General features: G+C 40.6%; 1 protein-coding gene across 8 annotated transcripts in view; it reads left to right on the top strand.

Annotated features, from left to right (window-relative positions):
* Nucleotides 1-19,946, top strand: part of DOCK5 (dedicator of cytokinesis 5) — a 121,621-nt gene that overhangs the window by 67,313 nt on the left and 34,362 nt on the right. For all 8 annotated transcript variants that reach the window (XM_080568591.1, XM_080568587.1, XM_080568590.1 and 5 more), the window contains 23 exons: nt 317-465; nt 1,311-1,446; nt 1,590-1,747; nt 2,438-2,519; nt 3,266-3,395; nt 4,121-4,193; nt 5,688-5,830; nt 6,314-6,439; nt 6,973-7,097; nt 7,629-7,727; nt 7,863-7,935; nt 8,813-8,916; nt 9,599-9,791; nt 10,664-10,761; nt 11,672-11,761; nt 12,610-12,710; nt 13,849-13,983; nt 14,982-15,093; nt 16,290-16,360; nt 17,292-17,398; nt 17,834-17,970; nt 18,660-18,755; nt 19,670-19,768. In XM_080568591.1, coding sequence (XP_080424717.1) covers nt 317-465; nt 1,311-1,446; nt 1,590-1,747; nt 2,438-2,519; nt 3,266-3,395; nt 4,121-4,193; nt 5,688-5,830; nt 6,314-6,439; nt 6,973-7,097; nt 7,629-7,727; nt 7,863-7,935; nt 8,813-8,916; nt 9,599-9,791; nt 10,664-10,761; nt 11,672-11,761; nt 12,610-12,710; nt 13,849-13,983; nt 14,982-15,093; nt 16,290-16,360; nt 17,292-17,398; nt 17,834-17,970; nt 18,660-18,755; nt 19,670-19,768 — 2,637 coding nt within the window. The remainder of the gene's footprint in view (nt 1-316; nt 466-1,310; nt 1,447-1,589; nt 1,748-2,437; nt 2,520-3,265; nt 3,396-4,120; nt 4,194-5,687; nt 5,831-6,313; nt 6,440-6,972; nt 7,098-7,628; nt 7,728-7,862; nt 7,936-8,812; nt 8,917-9,598; nt 9,792-10,663; nt 10,762-11,671; nt 11,762-12,609; nt 12,711-13,848; nt 13,984-14,981; nt 15,094-16,289; nt 16,361-17,291; nt 17,399-17,833; nt 17,971-18,659; nt 18,756-19,669; nt 19,769-19,946) is intronic.

The following is a 19,946-nucleotide window of genomic DNA, read 5'->3' as shown; positions in this document are numbered from 1 at the left end:
GCAAATGAAGTGTTTGCTTTAATGAGTCTAACTATCTAAACAAGCAAAACAAACGGGACATGCATAAAAACGTCACACAACATCACACATTCTGAGTGGCAGACCCTAAATCTTAAGACACTTAAACCTTGGCAGTGCAAAGTGCTGGAGAATTTTCTCCATGGTCTAATCTTGTATTGTCATACAGTGCCTCTTTCTCAGATATTTTTAGTTAAATGCAATTTGTGTGGATTTGGTCAAGTACCTTTCAGGAAGCTTACTGACCTCATAGTTTTCAGGTTATCACTAGCTTGAAATTGTCCCTTGTTTTCTGTAGGATAACAAGACAACACAGTTCCGTCATGTCCAGCAAATGACTTACAGTCTGATAGAATGGAGGTCGCAGATCCTGTCTGGGACCCTTCCCAAAGATGAACTGGCTGAACTCAAGAAGAAAGTCACTGCTAAAATTGACTACGGTAACAGGTAAACTCCAAACTATGTCCCGGGGCTGGAGAGAATCCCACATCCCACCGAAAGCTCTGGAACTGTGTTGTGAGAATGGATATAGATGTTTATTAATACAAGATGGTGTAAATAACCACACGAGGAGAACGCTGAATCAGGCTCAATGCTTTCCCTTGGAAAGGGGATAACAGCTTTCTGTTCCCATCACAACGTGGCTAACCTGGCAGGTGGGCACGTAGCAGTTGGTTCTACATATGCCAGCATTCTCTTTAACCTGGCAGGAAGCCTAACCTGTCTTAATTCTGCAGAACTGCTGGCACAGGGTGGCATTTCCCATGGAGCACAATTTGTGCCTGGCTATCTGGAGCCAGGATTTGGATACTGCTAATGAACTAAACTGCTTTATCAGCAACCGAGTAATGCGATTCTATAGGCCACCAAAAGTGCACCTTTCATCGGTTTATACAGAACAGAGATTGTCTCCAGAACTCATTTGTCTACCTGTCAGACTTGATTCAGGTCAAATAAGTCAGTTAAGAAAAAAGCTTATGGCAAAGAGTAATAATTAGCCATAACCCATAAGCTTTGTAGTTATACCTACCTGTTTATTTTAAATATGTTTAAGTGAGAACAGAGATGGTGTCATCTTAGCATAAAGTTACCTGACTAATTATTTTTCCCTTTAATGGGAAAACTAGTGGTGGGGGAATGAGAGGACAGCATTTCTAGATAGGAAAACCAGCAGTGTGATTATTGGAGTCAGTTTGCTGCCTAGAGCTTGGTCAGTGGTTTGTGCTCTTCGTCACCTCTGCTTCCTATACATTATGTCACGTCTTTTGTCCTCTGGTTTGCATGCTGCTCAGGATCCTAGGTTTGGACCTGGTTGTACGAGATGACAATGGGAACATCTTGGACCCAGATGAAACCAGCACAATCTCTCTCTTCAAGGCCCATGAAACCGCATCCAAAAGGATTGACGAAAGAATCCAGGAAGAGAAGGTACATCTCTTGGTGCTGGCTTTGCCCTCCTCAAGTAACTAGTACCCACTGTATTTGTACATTCCTCTTAAGGATATTGTGCTACTTGGGCAGCAGAACTAAGTTTATGTTGTTTTTAATGGGAATACTGTCCTTCTTTGCAGTCCCTGCAACAGAATTTGGACCTCCGAGGGCAGCCAATATTCAACACAACACACACGTATAGCCTGTATGTAAACTTCAAGAATTTTGTCTGCAATATTGGAGAAGATGCAGAGCTGTTAATGAGCCTCTATGATCCTGACCTCTCCAAATTCATCAGGTAGGCTTTTTTTTGTATGTACAGAAGCGATTTAGTCATTGTGAGGAAGCCAATTAGAAAGTTAGTCAATTAGGAAGTTAGAAAGGAAGAGCCAGCAGAGTAGTTTTTCTCAGTTCTGTTGGTTGCTGCTCCAGTGGTGATATGGAAGGGGGTTATTTGACTTCTGGTAAGAAACCAAGGTTCTGAGCACATGCACTCCCCTTCGTAAAGCTGGGCATTTCTGTGATACATTAGTGAAATCCCAGATTGTCTATGTTCTTAAATTTCCCTAGTGTTTTCACTATATTTGAGACAATCGATTCATTGCTTCCCTTCTGGTCACGTATGGGCATGATATTTGCTGCCAAGTCGGCGCAATTTCACACCTACGAGCTGGTTATTTATTACTGGTCAGGGAAGATATGAAAAATTTTATCAAGGAAACATGTAGGTGTCAGGCACCCTCTGTCTCCATCACTGAAGTTGCCGGGTGTGGAGATGCGGTCCCAGTTGTAAGAGGAAGTAGCTGAGAGTACCCATTCTCTCCATGCCTGTCTCCAGTGAAATGAGTCACCTCAGAATCATGTTGGCATAGAATATTTTGGCAGAGCTTTGCAGATACTCCTAAAAGATCAAAATGCTTTTGAGCTTTTTCCTAGATAATGGGAATGTCATTGATTTTATTTTATTTTTTGCTTCTTTTTTTTGTAGTGAAAATTACCTGGTTCGTTGGGGCAGTAATGGGATGCCTAAAGAAATTGAGAAGCTAAATAACCTTCAAGCAGTCTTCACTGTAAGTTACTGTATTTACATCCTGGAAATTCTTCCCCATGCTGCAGACATGAGTCCTGGATTCTTTCCCTTTCCCCTCCTTTCCTTTCCTTCCCTGGCAGAGAGGAGCCACATGGGGCATTTTAAGGTGTTTTCATGGACACTTAAGATCTTAGAGGCAGCCTCAAAGGAATGCTTCTGAGAAGCGTTTTGTGGTATGTCAGTCCAAAGCAGTAGTAAAAGTCTATTACTTTGAAATGGCACTGTCAATGAGTGCTGCTGAATCCTGTTAGGCGCTTCTCTTCCGAAGCCTAGCTGTACTGAAAACCTAGGCTTGAGATTAGAATTGTTTTGTTTTTCAGCCCATTGCTTTGCTGATTCTCTTCTGTATTAGAATTTATTTGCCACGAGATGTTAATGGAATTATATGACTGGAATAATTTCTGACAAGTAGCAGCAGTGGCACAAACTAAGTGCCTTGTCAGTGGATCTAGTGTGCTGGCAGTTAACACCACTTACTCTCCTTTCAGTACTGTTACTGGGGTACTCAAAGAGTAGTAGGATATATAGGAATTGCTGTGTGGAAATTACTACAGATACACTAGCAGGTCATTTTCCTAGGTCTCAAAGGGAACTGTTTTTCCTTTTATTTTAAAGAGGAGAGTTCCTTTTAAACATGTTTACAGCCTAACAAGAAGTGTTTTACCTTCTGTCTGTTTCTCCATTCACAAAGCAGATTGATGTAACTCTATTTTAACTGATTTCTAGGATTTAAGCAGTTCTGACTTGATCAGACCGAAAATCAGCTTGGTGTGTCAGATTGTGAGGGTGGGGCATATGGAGCTAAAAGACGGGAAGAAACATACATGTGGACTTCGGAGACCGTTTGGTGTGGCAGGTACGACAAATTCAGTCATAAGAGAAAAGAACATGGTCCAGTGGGTGCGACAGTGGGTTAGGAAACATAAGCTGTACACCAGCAAAGCCTATTAACCTCTTTGTGTCAGCATCTCTGTCTTCAGAATGGAGATTCTGATACTGAGCTGTGTACAGTGCTCCTTTGAGATCCTTCAATTAAAGCAGTAAATGAAGATGACATGCTGTCAGCGTTCACTTTTTGGTTTGTCACCATCTAAAGAGATAACACACTGCTCTCGGTGCAGTAGACTTTTCAGATCTTTGCTAAAGAGGGATTTGCTCCTCGCAACGAGTAAGATAAAGCTGGATTTTTTTTTAAGGAGCTTTGGTGAATGAGACATCCAATTCCTGTTCAGTTTGTATGATCTCTTGTGAAGAGACTTGCTTGAGATTAGTGGGAAAAACAATTTCAAAATAATCAGAATTTGAAACCTGAATGTATTTTTTTTGCCTTGAAATACCTGAGTCTCACCTGTTTTTTTATCAGCAAAAATATTCACATTCACTACTGTGTGCTGACTTCAGTATCGATGAAAAGATGCTTGCTAAAAAGTTTTAACGATGAGAGTGGCCTTCTGTATTGCTGTCATTAGTGGCACTGGACCAAACTAAGCAACTGTTTTTTTTCCATTCTGATAGGGGAAAGCTCTCTGTATTCTCTTTAGCAACTTGGCAGAACTGTTTGTTGAATTTGTGTTGTTGCAGTGATGGACATAACTGATATCATACACGGAAAGGTGGATGACGAGGAAAAGCAACATTTTATTCCGTTTCAGCAGTAAGTACTGGACTTCAGAGTTCATCCCATATCTGGCTCATCTAAGCCAGCTGTCCTTCAGAGAAGGATGAATTTGTATGGAACCTGGCAGCATACCAAGGTCTCTACAAATAGATTAGCTAATGGCAGTAGTCAGCTTTTTGAAGGAAAAGATTTTTGTCAGTCCTTTGACACTTTTGTTCCCCTTGATTTACATGGCTGTATGATAGGGTAAATTACTTAGGGAGTCTTGGCAATGCAGCTGAAACTGCTTTGATATCCATATCATCCGAAGTAAGAAAAAAGAATACAGTGCAAAATAATGTTGTGGGGTCTAGGGGATGTGACCTTAAAAACTGTTATGAGACTGAGGCAAGATTTTGAGAAACACCTGAGCACACAGGGAACACAATCCTTGTTGTCACTGCTGTGCAGCACCCTGTGTATTGTCAGCCTGTAGCTTTCCAGATTGCCTTGTAAAGGTGGGTCAGAGAAGAATAAAAAAGGGATTTCTACCTCTTTCTGGGAAAGAAATTCAAGCCCCGCTGTCTTTTGAGTTTCTGTAATGCTAGAACTTGTGTGTTCAGCCTGCTCTCTGATTGCTCTCTTTTTCAGCACATTACAGTAAATTAAAAGGAAGCTTGTTTGGGTAGAATCAGCTTGTTACAGGCCTAAATACAGCAGTCCATTTGGTGTAGCCATATGTTGTTGCAAGGTATTTTCAGGGGAGATTGTTTTATGGTTTTTTTTTGTGTGTTTTTCCCCCTACCCTCTCAGGACCTTAAAGGCTGCAAAGAAGGATGTCTTTTTGCAGAATAATGTTAGTCTCCTACTTTTTTTTCTTTTTTCCTCTATTTTCTAATGAGGTTGAGTTTAGATCCAAATCTGGACACCTCTACTAGGGTGAGGAGTCTGTGGAAATACTTGGTTAATTATTGATGATGTTGGAAGAGGAGTGAAATCTGGTTCTAGATCCAGGCTCACTGGATGTGTTTGTGGCTAGGGACAGGTTCCATGTGATGTCATTAGAATCATATTAATTTAAGAGTAGTTAATCTACGTAATCCCTTAGGGACGACTCAGAGGCCCACCTGAATTCAGGGCTCAGTTCACCCGATGGGAGCGCAGGGCCCTATGTGGTGAGCTGTTGCTGCATGGTGACCCTCAGCCAGACTTACTCTGCAAGGCAGCCTGTGGATGGGAGAGAGAACAAAGGAGACCTGCCTTTGTTTATGGTTGTCCTGAAGGCTGCTATTTCAGTCTGATAAAAATGTTCCTGGAGTCTTTTAGGAGGCCCATGTTACTTATTTCAAGCCTGAGCTAGCACCGACGTAGCTCCTCGTTTGAGAGGTTAGATATATTTCCATTGGGTTTAGGCAGGTGAAGGAAAAACTTTTATTTAAAAATATATATATATTTGGAAATTAGTCAGCTGTTGGCCAGCCCTTGTCTTGCAGAGCACATGCTTGATATTGCTTCCATGTCTGCTTCCCAGTCTGTTGTTGTTCTTCGCAGGATTGCCATGGAAACATACATCAGACAGCGACAGCTAATTATGTCCCCACTGATAACTTCCCATGTGATTGGAGAAAATGAGCCCCTCACTTCTGTCTTCAACAAAGTCATCGCTGCAAAGGAAGTGAATCATAAAGGGCAAGGTACAGCAGTCAGGCGAGAAGCTGATGTGAAAACCTGGTGTGGGGAAAGGTTCCCCTTGCTTAGAAAGGAAAGTAAATGGCTCGTGAAAGTCCAGAGATCAATGCTCACTGGAGTTTGCTGCCTACCCTGAGCCAAACCTATGGTCTTTGTAATGACAGCCATCCCAGCACACTGGGAGCTAAAAAGATTAAAAACAAGTTGTTCTTACTCAGGTGAAAAAAAAAGTCATCTTTCTAGCTGATGACTTACTTGCTACAAACGCAGTACTTTTTTTTATATGTGCATACAGTATTTGGAAGTGAACATAGCTGATTGCATATTCCAAGTGCTTTCTTCTGGATTCTTCTGCAGTTGCTTGTGTGTCTGGCTTTTACTCACTAATGCGTTTTCATGTTTCATGTTCATGTTCAAGTACAAGAACCATAGTTTCATGCTTTCATACTATTTTTTTCAGTAAGTAAACGTAACCCTTCTTTTTGTAGGTCTTTGGGTCTCCCTGAAACTGCTTCCTGGCGATCTAGCACAGGTTCAGAAGGATTTTTCCCACCTTGTAGACAGATCAACTGCTGTGGCTCGCAAAATGGGATTCCCTGAGATAATTCTGCCTGGTAGGTCCCAAATGCCTCCATACGTCGGTGGGTTAAAAGAGGTGTGAAATTCTGGAATTTCTTCCATGAACAGATTTATTATAAAACTAGCTGAAAACCAATTTGTTTTCACTTTTCTTGAAATTTCAAGCTGATCTCTTATTTTTTGTGAAAAATCTTCCTTTCAGAAACAAATGAAAAATAATAGTCTTTGTACTCTGGAGGAAAATATCTATTTAGACAAAAAGATGATTTTGTTGCATACAGTTTTGACCGTGCTTTATGTAATCCATTCAAAATGGATTTACACCTCACTGGTCTAAATGGATAGAGCTCACAGCATTAAAAATTGTTACATGAAAACATGGTACTTTTGTATTATTTGAGGTGAAGACGCAGTGATGTTGCAATGGATGATGTGATGTTGAATGTCATCAATTAACTGGTATCAGCAAAGGCTATGAAGAGGAGTAGGATGATGTGGTACCCTAGGATGTTATCTTTTACAATTGTCCGTGCAATGAAAAGAACTCATTTAGTGCTATGAATTTTAGGTGATGTTCGCAATGATATCTATGTCACCCTGGTACAAGGAGAGTTTGACAAAGGCAAGAAGAAGACTCCCAAGAATGTAGAAGTCACCATGTCTGTACATGATGAAGATGGCAATCTCCAAGAGGTATGATGGCCTTTGTGAGATGTAACAAGGCTGCTCAGTTCGATAGGTGATAGCTCTGCTGGGCAGGACCTTATTTATTCTTCAACTGTATGCAAGAGCTGTATGATAATGAACAAGAAATACTATAGGTGACTAAATTTGAAGTCACTATTTTTTTTTTTACATTAATAACAGATGTGAGTAAAAAAAGAATCAGAGAATGCCTTGGGTTGGAAGGGACCTTCAGGATCTTCTAGTTCCAAACCCCTGCCATAGGCAGGGATGCCACCCACTAGACCAGGTTGCCCAGGGCCTCATCCAACCAGATCTTGAGCACCTCCAGGGATGGGGCATCCACAGCTTCTCTGGGCAACCTGTTCCAGTGCCTCACCACCCGAAGTGGTGACATGGTTTCCTTGACCGTGAAGCATAGATTTTGAGCAACTCTGCCAGCTACATGCTTTGAAATTTCCAACCTAAGATACTTTTTTCTTTCATTCTAGACCTTACCTTTTCTTTTTTTCCCCGTACCCCTTGTCTTTTTGTCCAAAGAAAGCTATCCATCCTGGTGCTGGTTATGAAGGTGTCTCCGAATATAAGTCTGTTGTTTATTATCAAGTCAAGCAACCTTGCTGGTATGAAACTGTAAAGGTAAGTGTGTGCATTTACAGTCTTGCTCTATTGTGTAGAAAATGGAACTAGCTTAACATTAGTAGGTGCATCATAATCTCTCTGGAGAGAGAGAATGCTCGTGCTGCATTTTTTTCTTTGTATTATCATGTGCAGGTGTCCATTGCAATAGAGGAAGTCAGTCGTTGCCATTTAAGGTTCACTTTTCGTCATCGGTCATCACAGGAATGTGAGTATCAGAAAAGAAGACTGACAGAAGTATTTTTGCTGCTCTTGTTGAGATTTTGAGTATCCACTAAAGGTGTAGCACTTGCATTTCTACTTATTTCCAGTGCTGTGGATTTTATTGGAAGCAAAAGCAAAACAAACAAAAAACCTGAAACTTCACGGCCATAGGAAAGGGTTTGGGGCTGATTTTGGTCTAAAACTTGTATTAGGTAAGGAGCAATGACCCTCCTTGGAAGACAGTTGTCAATGCTTGTTGGTACTTGGCTTCTCAGCGTGTGGTTTGTTTTTCGGTGTTTGTTTTTAATTTCTTTTAAGTCCTTCACAAAATTCAGTGCAGGGCTTGGTAGGACTCTAATGATCTTCTTATAGAAAGATTTCTGTTAGCTTAATTAAGCAAATGAAAGGCAAATGAGAAAGTTTAGAGCCAGGGATTTCATCAGACTTCTTCAGAACCCTGTGAAAACAGATCAATAATGTTACAGTGATCCCTTGAAAGACTAAGGAAAAAAAAATCTCTTAAGGCACCTGGGAGATGGAGTGACACACTTCCACATCTATAGCTTACAGATAGATTTGCAAAATCCTAATCAAAATTTCTGTATACAATTATATAAGTCCATCCAGCAGGACAACTAGCCACTGAAATTGTGTGGAGAGAGAAGCTTCAGAGAGGAATTTTTTTCTGGGTAACTCCAGATACCTGCTAAAGGGAAGGGAAGAGAGCTCTTTCTGCTGTGGGTCACCAAGTATGCTGCTTCCATTGCATTATCATGTGATGTTATTAAATAAAGACACTGCTGTAGTTACCCAGCTGCACTGTGGACAGTATGGACGTAAATAAGATGATTACTAATAAAGATTTTTTTTTCTGTTTACAGCTCGGGATAAGTCTGAGAGAGCATTTGGCATGGGCTTTGTGAAGTTGATGAATGCAGATGGAACAACGCTCCAGGATGGCAAACACAACTTGATTGTTTATAAGGTAGCTTGGGTATTTGCACTCCTTAACTTTTGTTTAACTAATCAAAACAACTGTGTTGGCTGATTTTTTTTTTTCCTAGCAGTGTAAACACTGTTGTATCATTGCAGAGATTTTTAATAATCTCTTCCAGGATAATAGGAGAGTAACCTTTTTTTGTAAGTTACCATCAGCTCTGCTTTCACTGCTCAGTTTTCTAACTGCAAATCTGGTCCGTCCTAGTGCGTATCTGTAAAGAGCGTTTTTCCTCTAACATCATTCACTTAGACAGCATGCAGTAAACAGGCCTGGTGAACACCTGCCTTACAAGATCGGTATGTGACAGGAAGAAGGTCCTGGTGCCTTTAATCTCAGTAAAAGGAAAAAGCTAATGCACTGCTGTAGAAAGCTACAAAGTGTGTGTGTGTATGGGGAGAAGGGTGAACCTCCAAAATTCTGTGGCTTGTGCCGCTCAAAACGAGCTTAATTTATTGGCAGCGTATGGGCAGCTTCTGTTCCTTAAAGTTAGAAGCCCAAACAGACAATGTAAGTGAGCTCTAGGCACGAAAAAATGCTTAAAGCCGCCTGTGGCTGTCACTGCGTTGAGGTGTGTATGGCGGTAAGGTGTCTGCAGATGAGAAAGAGGTCAGATGAGGTGTTCTCAGCGTGTGAGATAACCCTTTTCATTCTTGTGGTCAACCAACAGGGTGATAACAAGAAAATGGAAGATGCTAAATGCTATTTAACCCTTCCTTGTACAAAAATGGAAATGGAGGAGAAGGAGGCCCCTTCAGGGAAAAATCTGCACCATCTAGCCAACTTCACACCCACTAAAGATAGCACGAAAGACAGCTTCCAGATTGCCACTTTGATCTGCTCCACCAAACTCACCCAGAATGGTAGGTCTTGACACCACTGGGATACTAATACACGCTGTATTTTATCTAATTTTATCTAAACTACCAATGTTAAATCTAGTGGGTTTGTCAGCTTGTATAGAAATGGTACCTGTCAGTGACAGTGTAAATGTGGGTTCAGAATCCTTTGTTAAATGTTAATTATCTTTTTTCTATTGCTTGTCAAGAATGTAGCCATTAAAACTAATCTCTTCGGCATGCTGTTATGCAAAGTAGCCAAAATAAAGGTTGTTGTACATATGTGAATCGATACAGTACGTGCTGGTACGTGTTGTGAGATTGAAATGAGTTAAGGAAGCTAGCACAATTAGGGGAGGCTCTTGGTATAATATACTCTCTGACTTTGGGAAAGAGGCACCAGCTGTGACTCCATCAAGGTGTACATGTGTAGCTGCTGGAAGATGGGCAAGAGCTGTTCTGCTTGTAGTCTGAGCCACGCCAGTTTGCTTAAGCTAAATGCCATACTGATACATCCGTGTGCAAGCGGGCCAAATCTGAATCTCATTGTCTAGTTGCTGCTCTAGAGCAAACACAGAGCATTAGTAAGAAAAGTCATACACTCTAATAAATGCCCTAGCTTGATGGATCTTCTCTTGAGTGAATGAGAAGCCTGCAAAATTGTTTGCCAAATGCCTTATGTTATCAAATTACGCCAAGGTTTTCCATTAATAGCAAAACTAACTCTCTTGCCAAGACAGAAGAGCCACCTCAATGTTCTGTACATCAGTGTGAGTTTTCCTTATAAGCTGATTCTAAAAATAACCTCTAGTACTTTTTCTGTATTGTTCTGCAGCCATTAAGTCAGCTGCGTTGTTGTAATCTGTTTGTAATTGCTGATGTTCTGCCCTTGCTAGTTGACCTGCTGGGTTTGCTGAACTGGCGTTCCAACTCTCAGAACATAGCCCACAACCTAAGGAAGCTCATGGAGGTGGAAGGAGGAGAAATTGTAAAGGTATGCAAAGGTATATTGCGTTGTACCCAAAAGTTCTCTCTGTATGCTAAGATAGCTGTTTTTTCTAGCTGCTGAGTAACAGCAGAACAAAAATGTATTCTTTGTCCCAAGAGCTCTCATTAGTGGAATTCAGCAGAATTACAGAAGTTAAATGTTAAGAGAATCAAGGAGATGGTGGTGACTTTATTTTCCCATGTGATCTTGCAAAAGAGAAGGTACATGCAAAGCCTAGCTGTTAATTTCCAGTAGTGGCTCTGCTCTGCCTTTGTGAATGGGGACCTGCTGTGGATGTAGGAACAGAATGCAGAAAAGGCTCAAAGACCCTGTAGTCAGAGTGGGGAATAGGTGGGGAAGCACCAGAGAAAATGACCTGAGGGAGTTAGGAGGTGAGGTTTCCTGTGGTTCTCAGTGTGGGTCTTTTGGGATTATGCAAGGTCACGGCTTTGCCTGTTTTAATTGCTGAGCAACTGAAGTGCTGTGTCATTGCAAACCAGTCTCCATACGCTGTACTACAGCATGACATTTTGTAATTAGGGTTGATTTGGCCCAGTGCAAAGTGCAGCTACATGGATTTGGCCTAGTGCAAGCTGTATTCAGCAGCATGGACCTTCGCTCTTGCATGACAGGCTAGATAAAAAGGCAGTAGAACAGAAAAGAAAGTGGGGACAATCAAAGCTGATAAGAAAAAGTCCCCCTTTCTCCTGCTAGTAGGGATAATAGCATGATCATCACGAACAGCATGTGAATGAACACAGGACTAAGATCCCTTTTTCAGTGTTCTTTTGTGTACAACTTTTACAGTTCGACTGAGCTAGGCTGGAGAGGGAAAAATGATCCAAAAGAACAGACTCTTGTGCAAGGTTACAGAAGTAATACTCTTTTCTTACCCTTTTACTATTTTTTCCTCTAGTTTTTGCAAGACACCCTTGATGCACTTTTCAACATAATGATGGAAATGTCAGAAAATGAAACCTATGACTTCCTTGTGTTTGATGCACTGGTGAGTGACTTTTTTTTTGGTGAATTTTGTGTGTTTGTTTTCTGGCCACATTTTCAGTCTATTCATGATTCCTCCCTTGGGTGGATGACTGGTATTTCACTCCAAAGAGCTTAAAAGAGAAGTGACTTGTTTGGAGTCACAGTGGTGGGATAGAGCCTACACACCCTAAATCCTAACCCAGTACTTAATGCATTAAGGATGAATTCTGTTATGAAACTTTCTAGAAGGATAATAATAAATGAGTAAAAGACTTCACAGGAAACTTTCAGGATACTTGGAGAGGCTGTTTCATATGAGTGTGAAAGGCAGTGGCTTTGGTGTGCAGTAACAAACTTGTGTACTTGGCACTGATCAACAAGTTGACAGTTCAGGAAGAAAAGTGAAGCCAGATGTATCCAGCTGACATTAGTTGGGGCTAGTGACCAAAGGGGGACAGAATGTCCTAGCTCTAACGTGTCATTGTAGTAGCAGGACTGAGAAGTTCCAGCCTGAAAAGAATCATTTATTAGCTTTGAAAAACAGCCTTCAGCAGCTCTGTGCCTATTTAATCCTGTGCTATGACTGTCATATAATGACTGCTTCACGGAGTACCTGCCCTTAGCCCTAAGATTTCCTATCTAAATGCTGATGTGACCTGCCTTCCCTCTGAGAAATGATGTGGTCACACACACACGTACCAGTATTTAGTCAGAAAGTGAACAATGTGATGTGTAGTATTAATGTTATTAGAAAAACAAAGAAAAACTATGATCAAACAAAATAAATTACTTGATTAGAGACTAAGTTGTGATGCAGTTAGTTAAAGGTTGTGCAGCTCTGTACATTTGTCTCCTTTTGAATTTTGGCAGGTATTTATTATTTCTTTAATCGGAGACATCAAGTTCCAGCATTTCAACCCTGTACTTGAAACTTACATTTACAAGCACTTCAGTGCAACCCTGGCATACATGTAAGTATTGGTAACCACAAACCCACAGGCTGTCACTCAGGCAGCGTCTCGGATACTTTCAGTAAATGACACTAATGTGATCAAAGCAGCATAGACCAGATGACTGGGTTTGTCCCTATTCTTCTCTGCTTTCAGGAGAGAAAGAAACTCTGTAATTGTCCTTTTTACCTTGTAAAAAGTTTCTATTATCAGATTTTTTTCTGCAGGGGAAAGACATCACTATCATGGAAAACACTACATCAGGACATGTGATTCAGACTCTCTTTTGACCTTTAGTCCTCTGTCTATTTTTATTTTTATTATTTTGTGTGTGTTCTCAAAGGGTCTTTGTGTTTTTCAGCCTGCTTTACTATCAAAACCAAGTTTAATACAGTCAATGTGTATGGAAAATACAGTAAGTCATTGTAGGGAGGGAAAATTTGATCAAGGAATACAAATTCAGTAGAAACCTGGTCTAATAGGTATTGCTGCTTGATGGAACTGCTTTGTCCTGCCATTGTCTGCCTTGGTCCTTGCAACCCCCCCTCAAAGTACTTTGAGCAGAAGACAGTTTGACTTATCCTGTGTATTCTCTGCTGGAAGTTAGTGGTATGTTTGAATGGGGTCATGGGGAGCAGAAGCAGAACCACGCAGCTGAAATGACGCGAGTGACTTTGTGGTTGATGGTGGCAGAGATAAGAAAGGCATTTGCCCCCACTGCCTTCAGCCAGACAGGTTGAGGTGGCCACAGGCTTCAGAGAAGGACTAAATGTTGTTACGGCGCTTAAACATGCTGATTGCACTCTATATATTGAAACTCTCACATAGGCTGTCATTTGCTTAGATTTAAGCAATTTAAGTAGTAATGGGTTTTCCAGATTCCTGAACCCTTCCTTGTAGGGAAAAAGGAACAAGTCAAGGAGCTGGAATTTGTAGACAAACTTGGCAGCCACGGTTCAGGCTAGTTTTCTGAAAATTCATGGACTGGTTATAAAAGTCTGGCACCCCAAGGAGCCAAAAGCTTCAGTAGAAAATAGGCTGTGAAGAGGAACTGCTGTTCGTTATGTAATCATTAATTATAGTTCCTCTGTGGAATAGGGAAGCTGGGCATACACAAATACTTAACTGTGTCTTTATTCCCCTTTTTGTTTTTCCAAAGGAAACTCACTAAAGTACTGAACTGCTATGTGGGAAATGCCGATGACTCCAGCAAGACAGAATTGCTGTTTGCTGCTCTGAAAGCCTTGAAGTACCTATTCCGGTTCATTGTTCAGTCGCGAATATTGCACCTGAGGTGAGGCTTTGTCATTGCCAACTTTATTATGTCTCTTTTGTAAGCCAGGGCTTCCAGTTAATACCACCAGAGAGGATATTCTTCAGCATGTCCTCAGGAGTTGTAAACCTCTTGAGTTGTAAAGAAGAGTGTCTTTCTACTCTTCGTCTACAGCTCAAAAAAAATAAATTGAGTAAAAATTGAAATAAATAATTTGAAGAGGATATTCCTTGTAGTTATCTATGGCATGCTAAAGGCAGCGTATGGTAGTACTTGAAAAGAACCTATTATTTAATTTAAAAAAATGAAGCATGGAATGACTTCCTCATTTTAAGGAGCTTCTGCATTTTGAAGGACTCTTCAAGATGTGTTATATATAATGTGCAAAAATAATTTAGTGGTGTCAGAGAAGGCCCTGCATAGATTCCCTTTAAAAAAAAAAAAAAGAAAAAGGTACACATATTGCATGCAGTGTCTTTTCACCTTTTCCCTGATTTTCTTGCAGCAAGCAAAGGCACACACTGTTGCTTAGGAGGTGAGGTGATTGAGAGGTACACATTGTGTAGGATATGGTCAATGACAGTGCTTTTACCGTAGTCTTAAAACATATTTTGAAGAATTTACAGTGAAGGTTTGGAACCCTTTTCACATGTTCATTGTGGCACAATTGACAAAGAATAAGCTGGAGTCTTTTCTGATTTGGTTGTCATCAGTAGGATTTGTAGGCTGCGTTGAAAGTCTTTTTGTTTAAGACAGAAATGAGCTATTTGATTCTTGGAACCCAAGCAAATTGTGAGGCAATGGCAGTTAGAAAAATACAGCTTTTCCCTTGTAACAAGTTTAATCAGGAAATTACTACTGTAGTAACTGCAGAATCCTCAATGCCGTTTTTGCACTCATTTTTTTGTGGAAGGAGACTGATGTGAGAGGTTCTTCCAAAGGATAAAGTTATGTTTCAAACACTGTGACACTATTAGCCTAGATTTATGTATATAACTAGCACTTTCTGTTTTTTGTAGGTTTTATGGGAAAAGTGAAGAAGGGGATGAATTTAATGATACGATACGCAAGCTGTTCCTCTCCTTCAACGTCCTCATGGACCGTCCTTTAGAGGAGGCTGTCAAGATTAAGGTATGCATGATTTGCGAGGAGAGGTATTATCTTTTATGAGATCATCTGATAGAGCTGGGGGAAGGCAGAAGAAAGGACAAGCTTTGAGGTGCATAAACCCATTCAGATGAGTCACACCAGAATCCTCTGAATGTCTGTTTTAGTGAATGGAATGTAAGAAAGGAATATCTAAAGGAATATCTAAACTGCAAAGTTAATCAAATAAAGATGAGAGCTTTCTGTACATTCAAAAACTGTGGCTTTGCTGAAAACCCTGCAGCAACTGCTAGGATGAAAACTAACAAGCAACCAAGATAGAATATAGTACGGTGTGGAAGATGCTTCAACCAGTACCACCGAGCTTGTGGGTAATGGAGATGGAAATGCTAGATCACTGCAGAAATCAACATATGCTGGGAATGAAAGTGCTGAAGAAGCAGACAGTTCCTAAACGTATATTAGATCTTACACGTGCTTGACTTTCTGGTGTCAACTGGATTATGAACCTTGTGTTTGGGCTCTTGGAAGGAATAGAGCAACCATGCAATAAGGCTGGCTAAATTGATGGAAGTGATGAGGCCTTTAGATTGTTTTCTTCATAGTCCTTGTAACCAGCGTGCTTTTCTCTGCTCGAAGGAAAGATTGATTCTAAACTTTTAATTAGCATTTGAGTCATTTGAAGCCCAACTTTGATTCTTGTGTAATCAGAGTTCCAGCTGGCAGCAGCCATGGAACTTCACCAAGAGACCTTTAGTTGCTGTTGCACCCAGGTGCCTGGATGCTACACATGTAAATGCCACACTAGGACCTAGATAATGTATTCCTGTGTATGTGGACATGCTAAAGTAAACAGAACACTGAGTCAATTTACATAGTGCTTTTCATGTCAGGCTATGAGGAGCTTAATCACTGAAACTGCAGGATGTTTGCAAAAACTGTACAACTTGGCTACAGATCCTTCCTCCTTTACCTTTTCTGCTCTGCACTGCAGATGTGTGGTTGATGGAGGCTCTTCGGGTGCATAATTTGATCTTAAGCCAGTTCTCTGCAGGTGTCCACATATTTGCTCTTGCCAAAGCTAGATTTGCCATGTGAACCATGGGCATTGTTGAGGTTGTGAATGAACTGGCTTTCAGAATGAACGAGCTAATCTAACTTAATCTAACTCAGTCTCCGTGTGTGCTTTGTCTTTTTAATTTTTTATTTTTTTCTTGCAGGGTGCAGCTTTAAAGTATTTGCCAAGCATCATAAATGATGTCAAACTAGTATTTGACCCTGTTGAGCTCAGGTAACCATTATTAAGTTTGTCTGTCCTCCAAACTCAGTTCATCTATTGGGAAAGTTTGGGAAACGTTCCTATAAACAGCAGCTGTGACTATGACATGATAATGCACATACTGCATGATTTTTTAGGAAGCTCCTTGCAGGGCTTTAGAGGAAGTCAGTTTAGTTCAAAGGAGTCTACGCAGTTCAACTGCTCTTTCTTAGGAACTTTTGTTTGAAACCAAAATTTGAGGACTGGAGAACCATGTGAGGAAATGCCATGGAAGTTTCCACCAATTCTTAATGATTGCTTCTGAGGTAGAATGAAATATGTGACAAAACAGAAAACAAAAGTTGTATTTATTCAAGAAATTCACAACACTGTGGATTTCTGTTCTTCAATATTCATAGCTTTACCCAGAACCTCCCTTTCATGCCTCCTTGTTCTGACACTAATAATTTGCTCGTAAACAGTAGACAGACAGCAAATGTACATGGGATTTAATTTAATGAAGTATAAGATTAAAATGAGTCATCACTCTTGATGAAAGGGGCATCTGGAAGAAAATGCTCTTGCCATTGTACTTAGCAGTGTCTCAGGCTTCAGCAGTGCAAAATTGTGCTTTCATTTTGTATGAGTATGATTATGCTGGCAATGAAGGGCATATGGTATTCCTATTTATAAGCTTTTGTGGCATATCTGTTGTATCTTGGGATGCAAGCTTCTTATCGAGAGGCTTAACCCTGTTCAGCTTGACTGAGAGCCCTGTGCTACCTTTCTTGAAAATGAGTTAAGTTAAAGCTCTGTAGTAATTTACCTGGAGACTGCTTGCAGGTGACATGTCAACACAGTGACAACTGCTTGACTTGCCCAGGTGCAGGACAGTGTAAGGGTAGGTGGAATCACATTGGGTGAAAATGCTGACCATCTGCTTACTTTGTGGTTTGCATGCTAGTGTCCTCTTCAGCAAGTTTATCCAAAGTATTCCTGACAACCAGTTAGTTCGACAGAAGCTAAACTGCATGACCAAGATAGTCGAGAGTGATCTGTTTAAACAGTCGGGTAAGTAGCACATTGAAACCTCTGGTTTCTCCATGGAGCCATGCACCTTTACCAACAAAAAATGTCTTTCAAGTTTACATGTCATTTAAATCAGCCATCAATGGTAGTCTACAACTAAATCCATCTTTAGAAATATTCCTTGCCAATAGTGGCTCCAAAAGCGAACATCTGAAACTTTGCTGTTGTTACAAAAGTAGGATCCTGATTGAGTATGTTAATCTAGAAAGGGACAAGAGGAGAGTGATCTGCTTGCTGTAATGCATATCGTTACAGGTTATTTGTCTCTTCTAATTTGCCAGTGGTAACTCAGGTGGATTTAGGTAAATGTTTTTGTGTCCAAGATAAAGTTAAGAGCAGAAAGCTACAGTGTGGTACCCATGTATACTGAATGCTGAAGGACTTTGAGAGCAAGATACGGTGCTGTTTCATTTTCAGAATGCAGAGATGCTCTCCTGCCTCTACTAATAGACCAGCTAAGTGGCCAGCTGGATGACAATTCAAACAAGCCTGACCATGAGGCCTGCTCACAGCTCCTTAGCAGTGTTCTGGAAGTTCTGGATCGGAAAGATGTGGTGAGTTCGTGAATTGTCAAGGGTGCAAATTTAAGGTTAATACTTTTTTTTTTTTTTTTTTTTTAAGTTAGGGTGAAGGACTGTTCTCAGCTTATATTGTATTGCTCTGTATTTTGTTTTGAGTCTCTTTGGACATAAAGTAGCTGCGTTTGAATGAAAAGGGGCTATGCAAAGATTGAATTGGTGGCTGTCACTATAGTACAAAGAAAAATTTCTTTCCCTTCTATGAACCAGAATGCTATTCCCAGCTACTTTGGTGACTTGTTGAATTATTTGGAGCAAGCCATCTAACTATTGGGTTTCTGGTTGAAGTAAGGGCAACAGTCATTATTCAGTTAGGGGAGTACAGTTATTTGCCACATTAGTCATGGAAATTGATTCCAAGGTGCCTTGGAAAGAATAATTTGAACTGAAGAATTGTTCGGGGAACAAATGTCAAATCACATTGCCCGGTTCAGTTCAGCTGTGCCAGCATGAACAAGTGAAACTGGTACAAATGAATTTTGCCACCTCTTCACCAAGTATCTACCTGCAGTATTTGAATCAACTGCTGTTGTGTAGTAAGTCGTCTTTTTTGCATCTTCAGATAACAATTAACCACTGTCAGGGCAGTCCTCCCGCTCAAGGAGCTCTCTATCGAATAGTATACATCAAGAATTGTCTCAAATTTTCCTTATTGAATCCCCCAGGGGCCGACTGCTGTCCACATCCAGCTGATCATGGAACGGCTGCTAAGGAGAATAAACCGCACGGTGATCGGAATGAGCAGGCAGTCTCCACACATTGTGAGAGCCATTTACTTGCTTCCCTTACTACCTTACCCTTTGTTGTAGCGGAATTCTCCTGGGAGATTTCAGTGTGTAGAGTGGTTTATGAAATCATCTTTCCACTTCCTGCAGCACTTCTGTGCCACTACAACATGGCTTTGGCTGGCTTTCTGGGAGCTGGTATTAGGATACAAATTGTTCTATTCTAACAGCAATTTTAACCGAGTCACAGGTGGCTGTGATTTCAAGTTCCTTTGGGCCCCTGTGCACAGAGGATTTGGTTTCAGCCCATTTCTAATACACAAGGAATCTCTGCTGAGAAGAAAATACTCTTTTGCCACCTTCACTGAATAGGATTAAATGCTGAAGGATCAGACATCTCTGATTGGCAATGCTGACTACTGTGTGGCATCTTAGAAGGTGTAAGAAAGTTTGTATATTGTAATTTGCACTATACTTAGTGTACAGAAAGATGGAAAAATAAGGGGCTGAGCATGGATAGCAGTGTCTTATTTTTAACAGCTTTAAGGTCAAGTCTACTATTGCCAATATGTCACACATGAGAAATATATAGTTGGACATATTAAATCTAAAAATGTAGTGGCGTATGTATTTCTATATATATAATATATATGTATAAAATTACATATGTTCGTATATTCATTCCTTCTGCTGTTTAGAGGATATGTTTTTCTTCCAAATTGTGATCTCTGGGGAAACAGATAGACCCAGACCTCATACTTGACATTTAGGAAGTCTTAACTGGTTTGGGGTAGAGGAGAAAACAGCCACACAGAACAATGTCAGGAACGATCAGCAGGATTGTGATTGGTACTATTTGATTAGGTGGAACCTGAAGGCACAGGTCACACTTTAAGCTTATAGTGCTTAATACAGAAAAATAATGGTATGTCTTGTTTTTCATGTTCTAGGGTATTTTTGTGGCCTGCATGACAGCCATCCTGAGGCAGATGGATGATTTCCATTACAACCATTACATCAATACTTTCAAAACCAGGCAGGACATTATTGTAAGTCAGCCTGGCTGGGGGATTATCTCAGTCCATAAAGAATTATTTTCTGCTTCTGAAAGGTCATTTCAAGTTACTGTATTCAGTTTGGACTGACTATACTGCATTCATCAGCAATTACTTATGTGTACCTAATGCCGCAGCCACTGGGGATATGTTCGCATCACCCCTGCTGGGT

This window comes from Anser brachyrhynchus, assembly GCF_964034855.1.
Source record: "Anser brachyrhynchus genome assembly, chromosome: 26".
NCBI lineage: Eukaryota > Metazoa > Chordata > Aves > Anseriformes > Anatidae > Anser > Anser brachyrhynchus.
The sequence above is the reverse complement of the archived record's forward strand: the minus strand, read 5'-3'. Positions and strand labels throughout refer to the sequence as shown.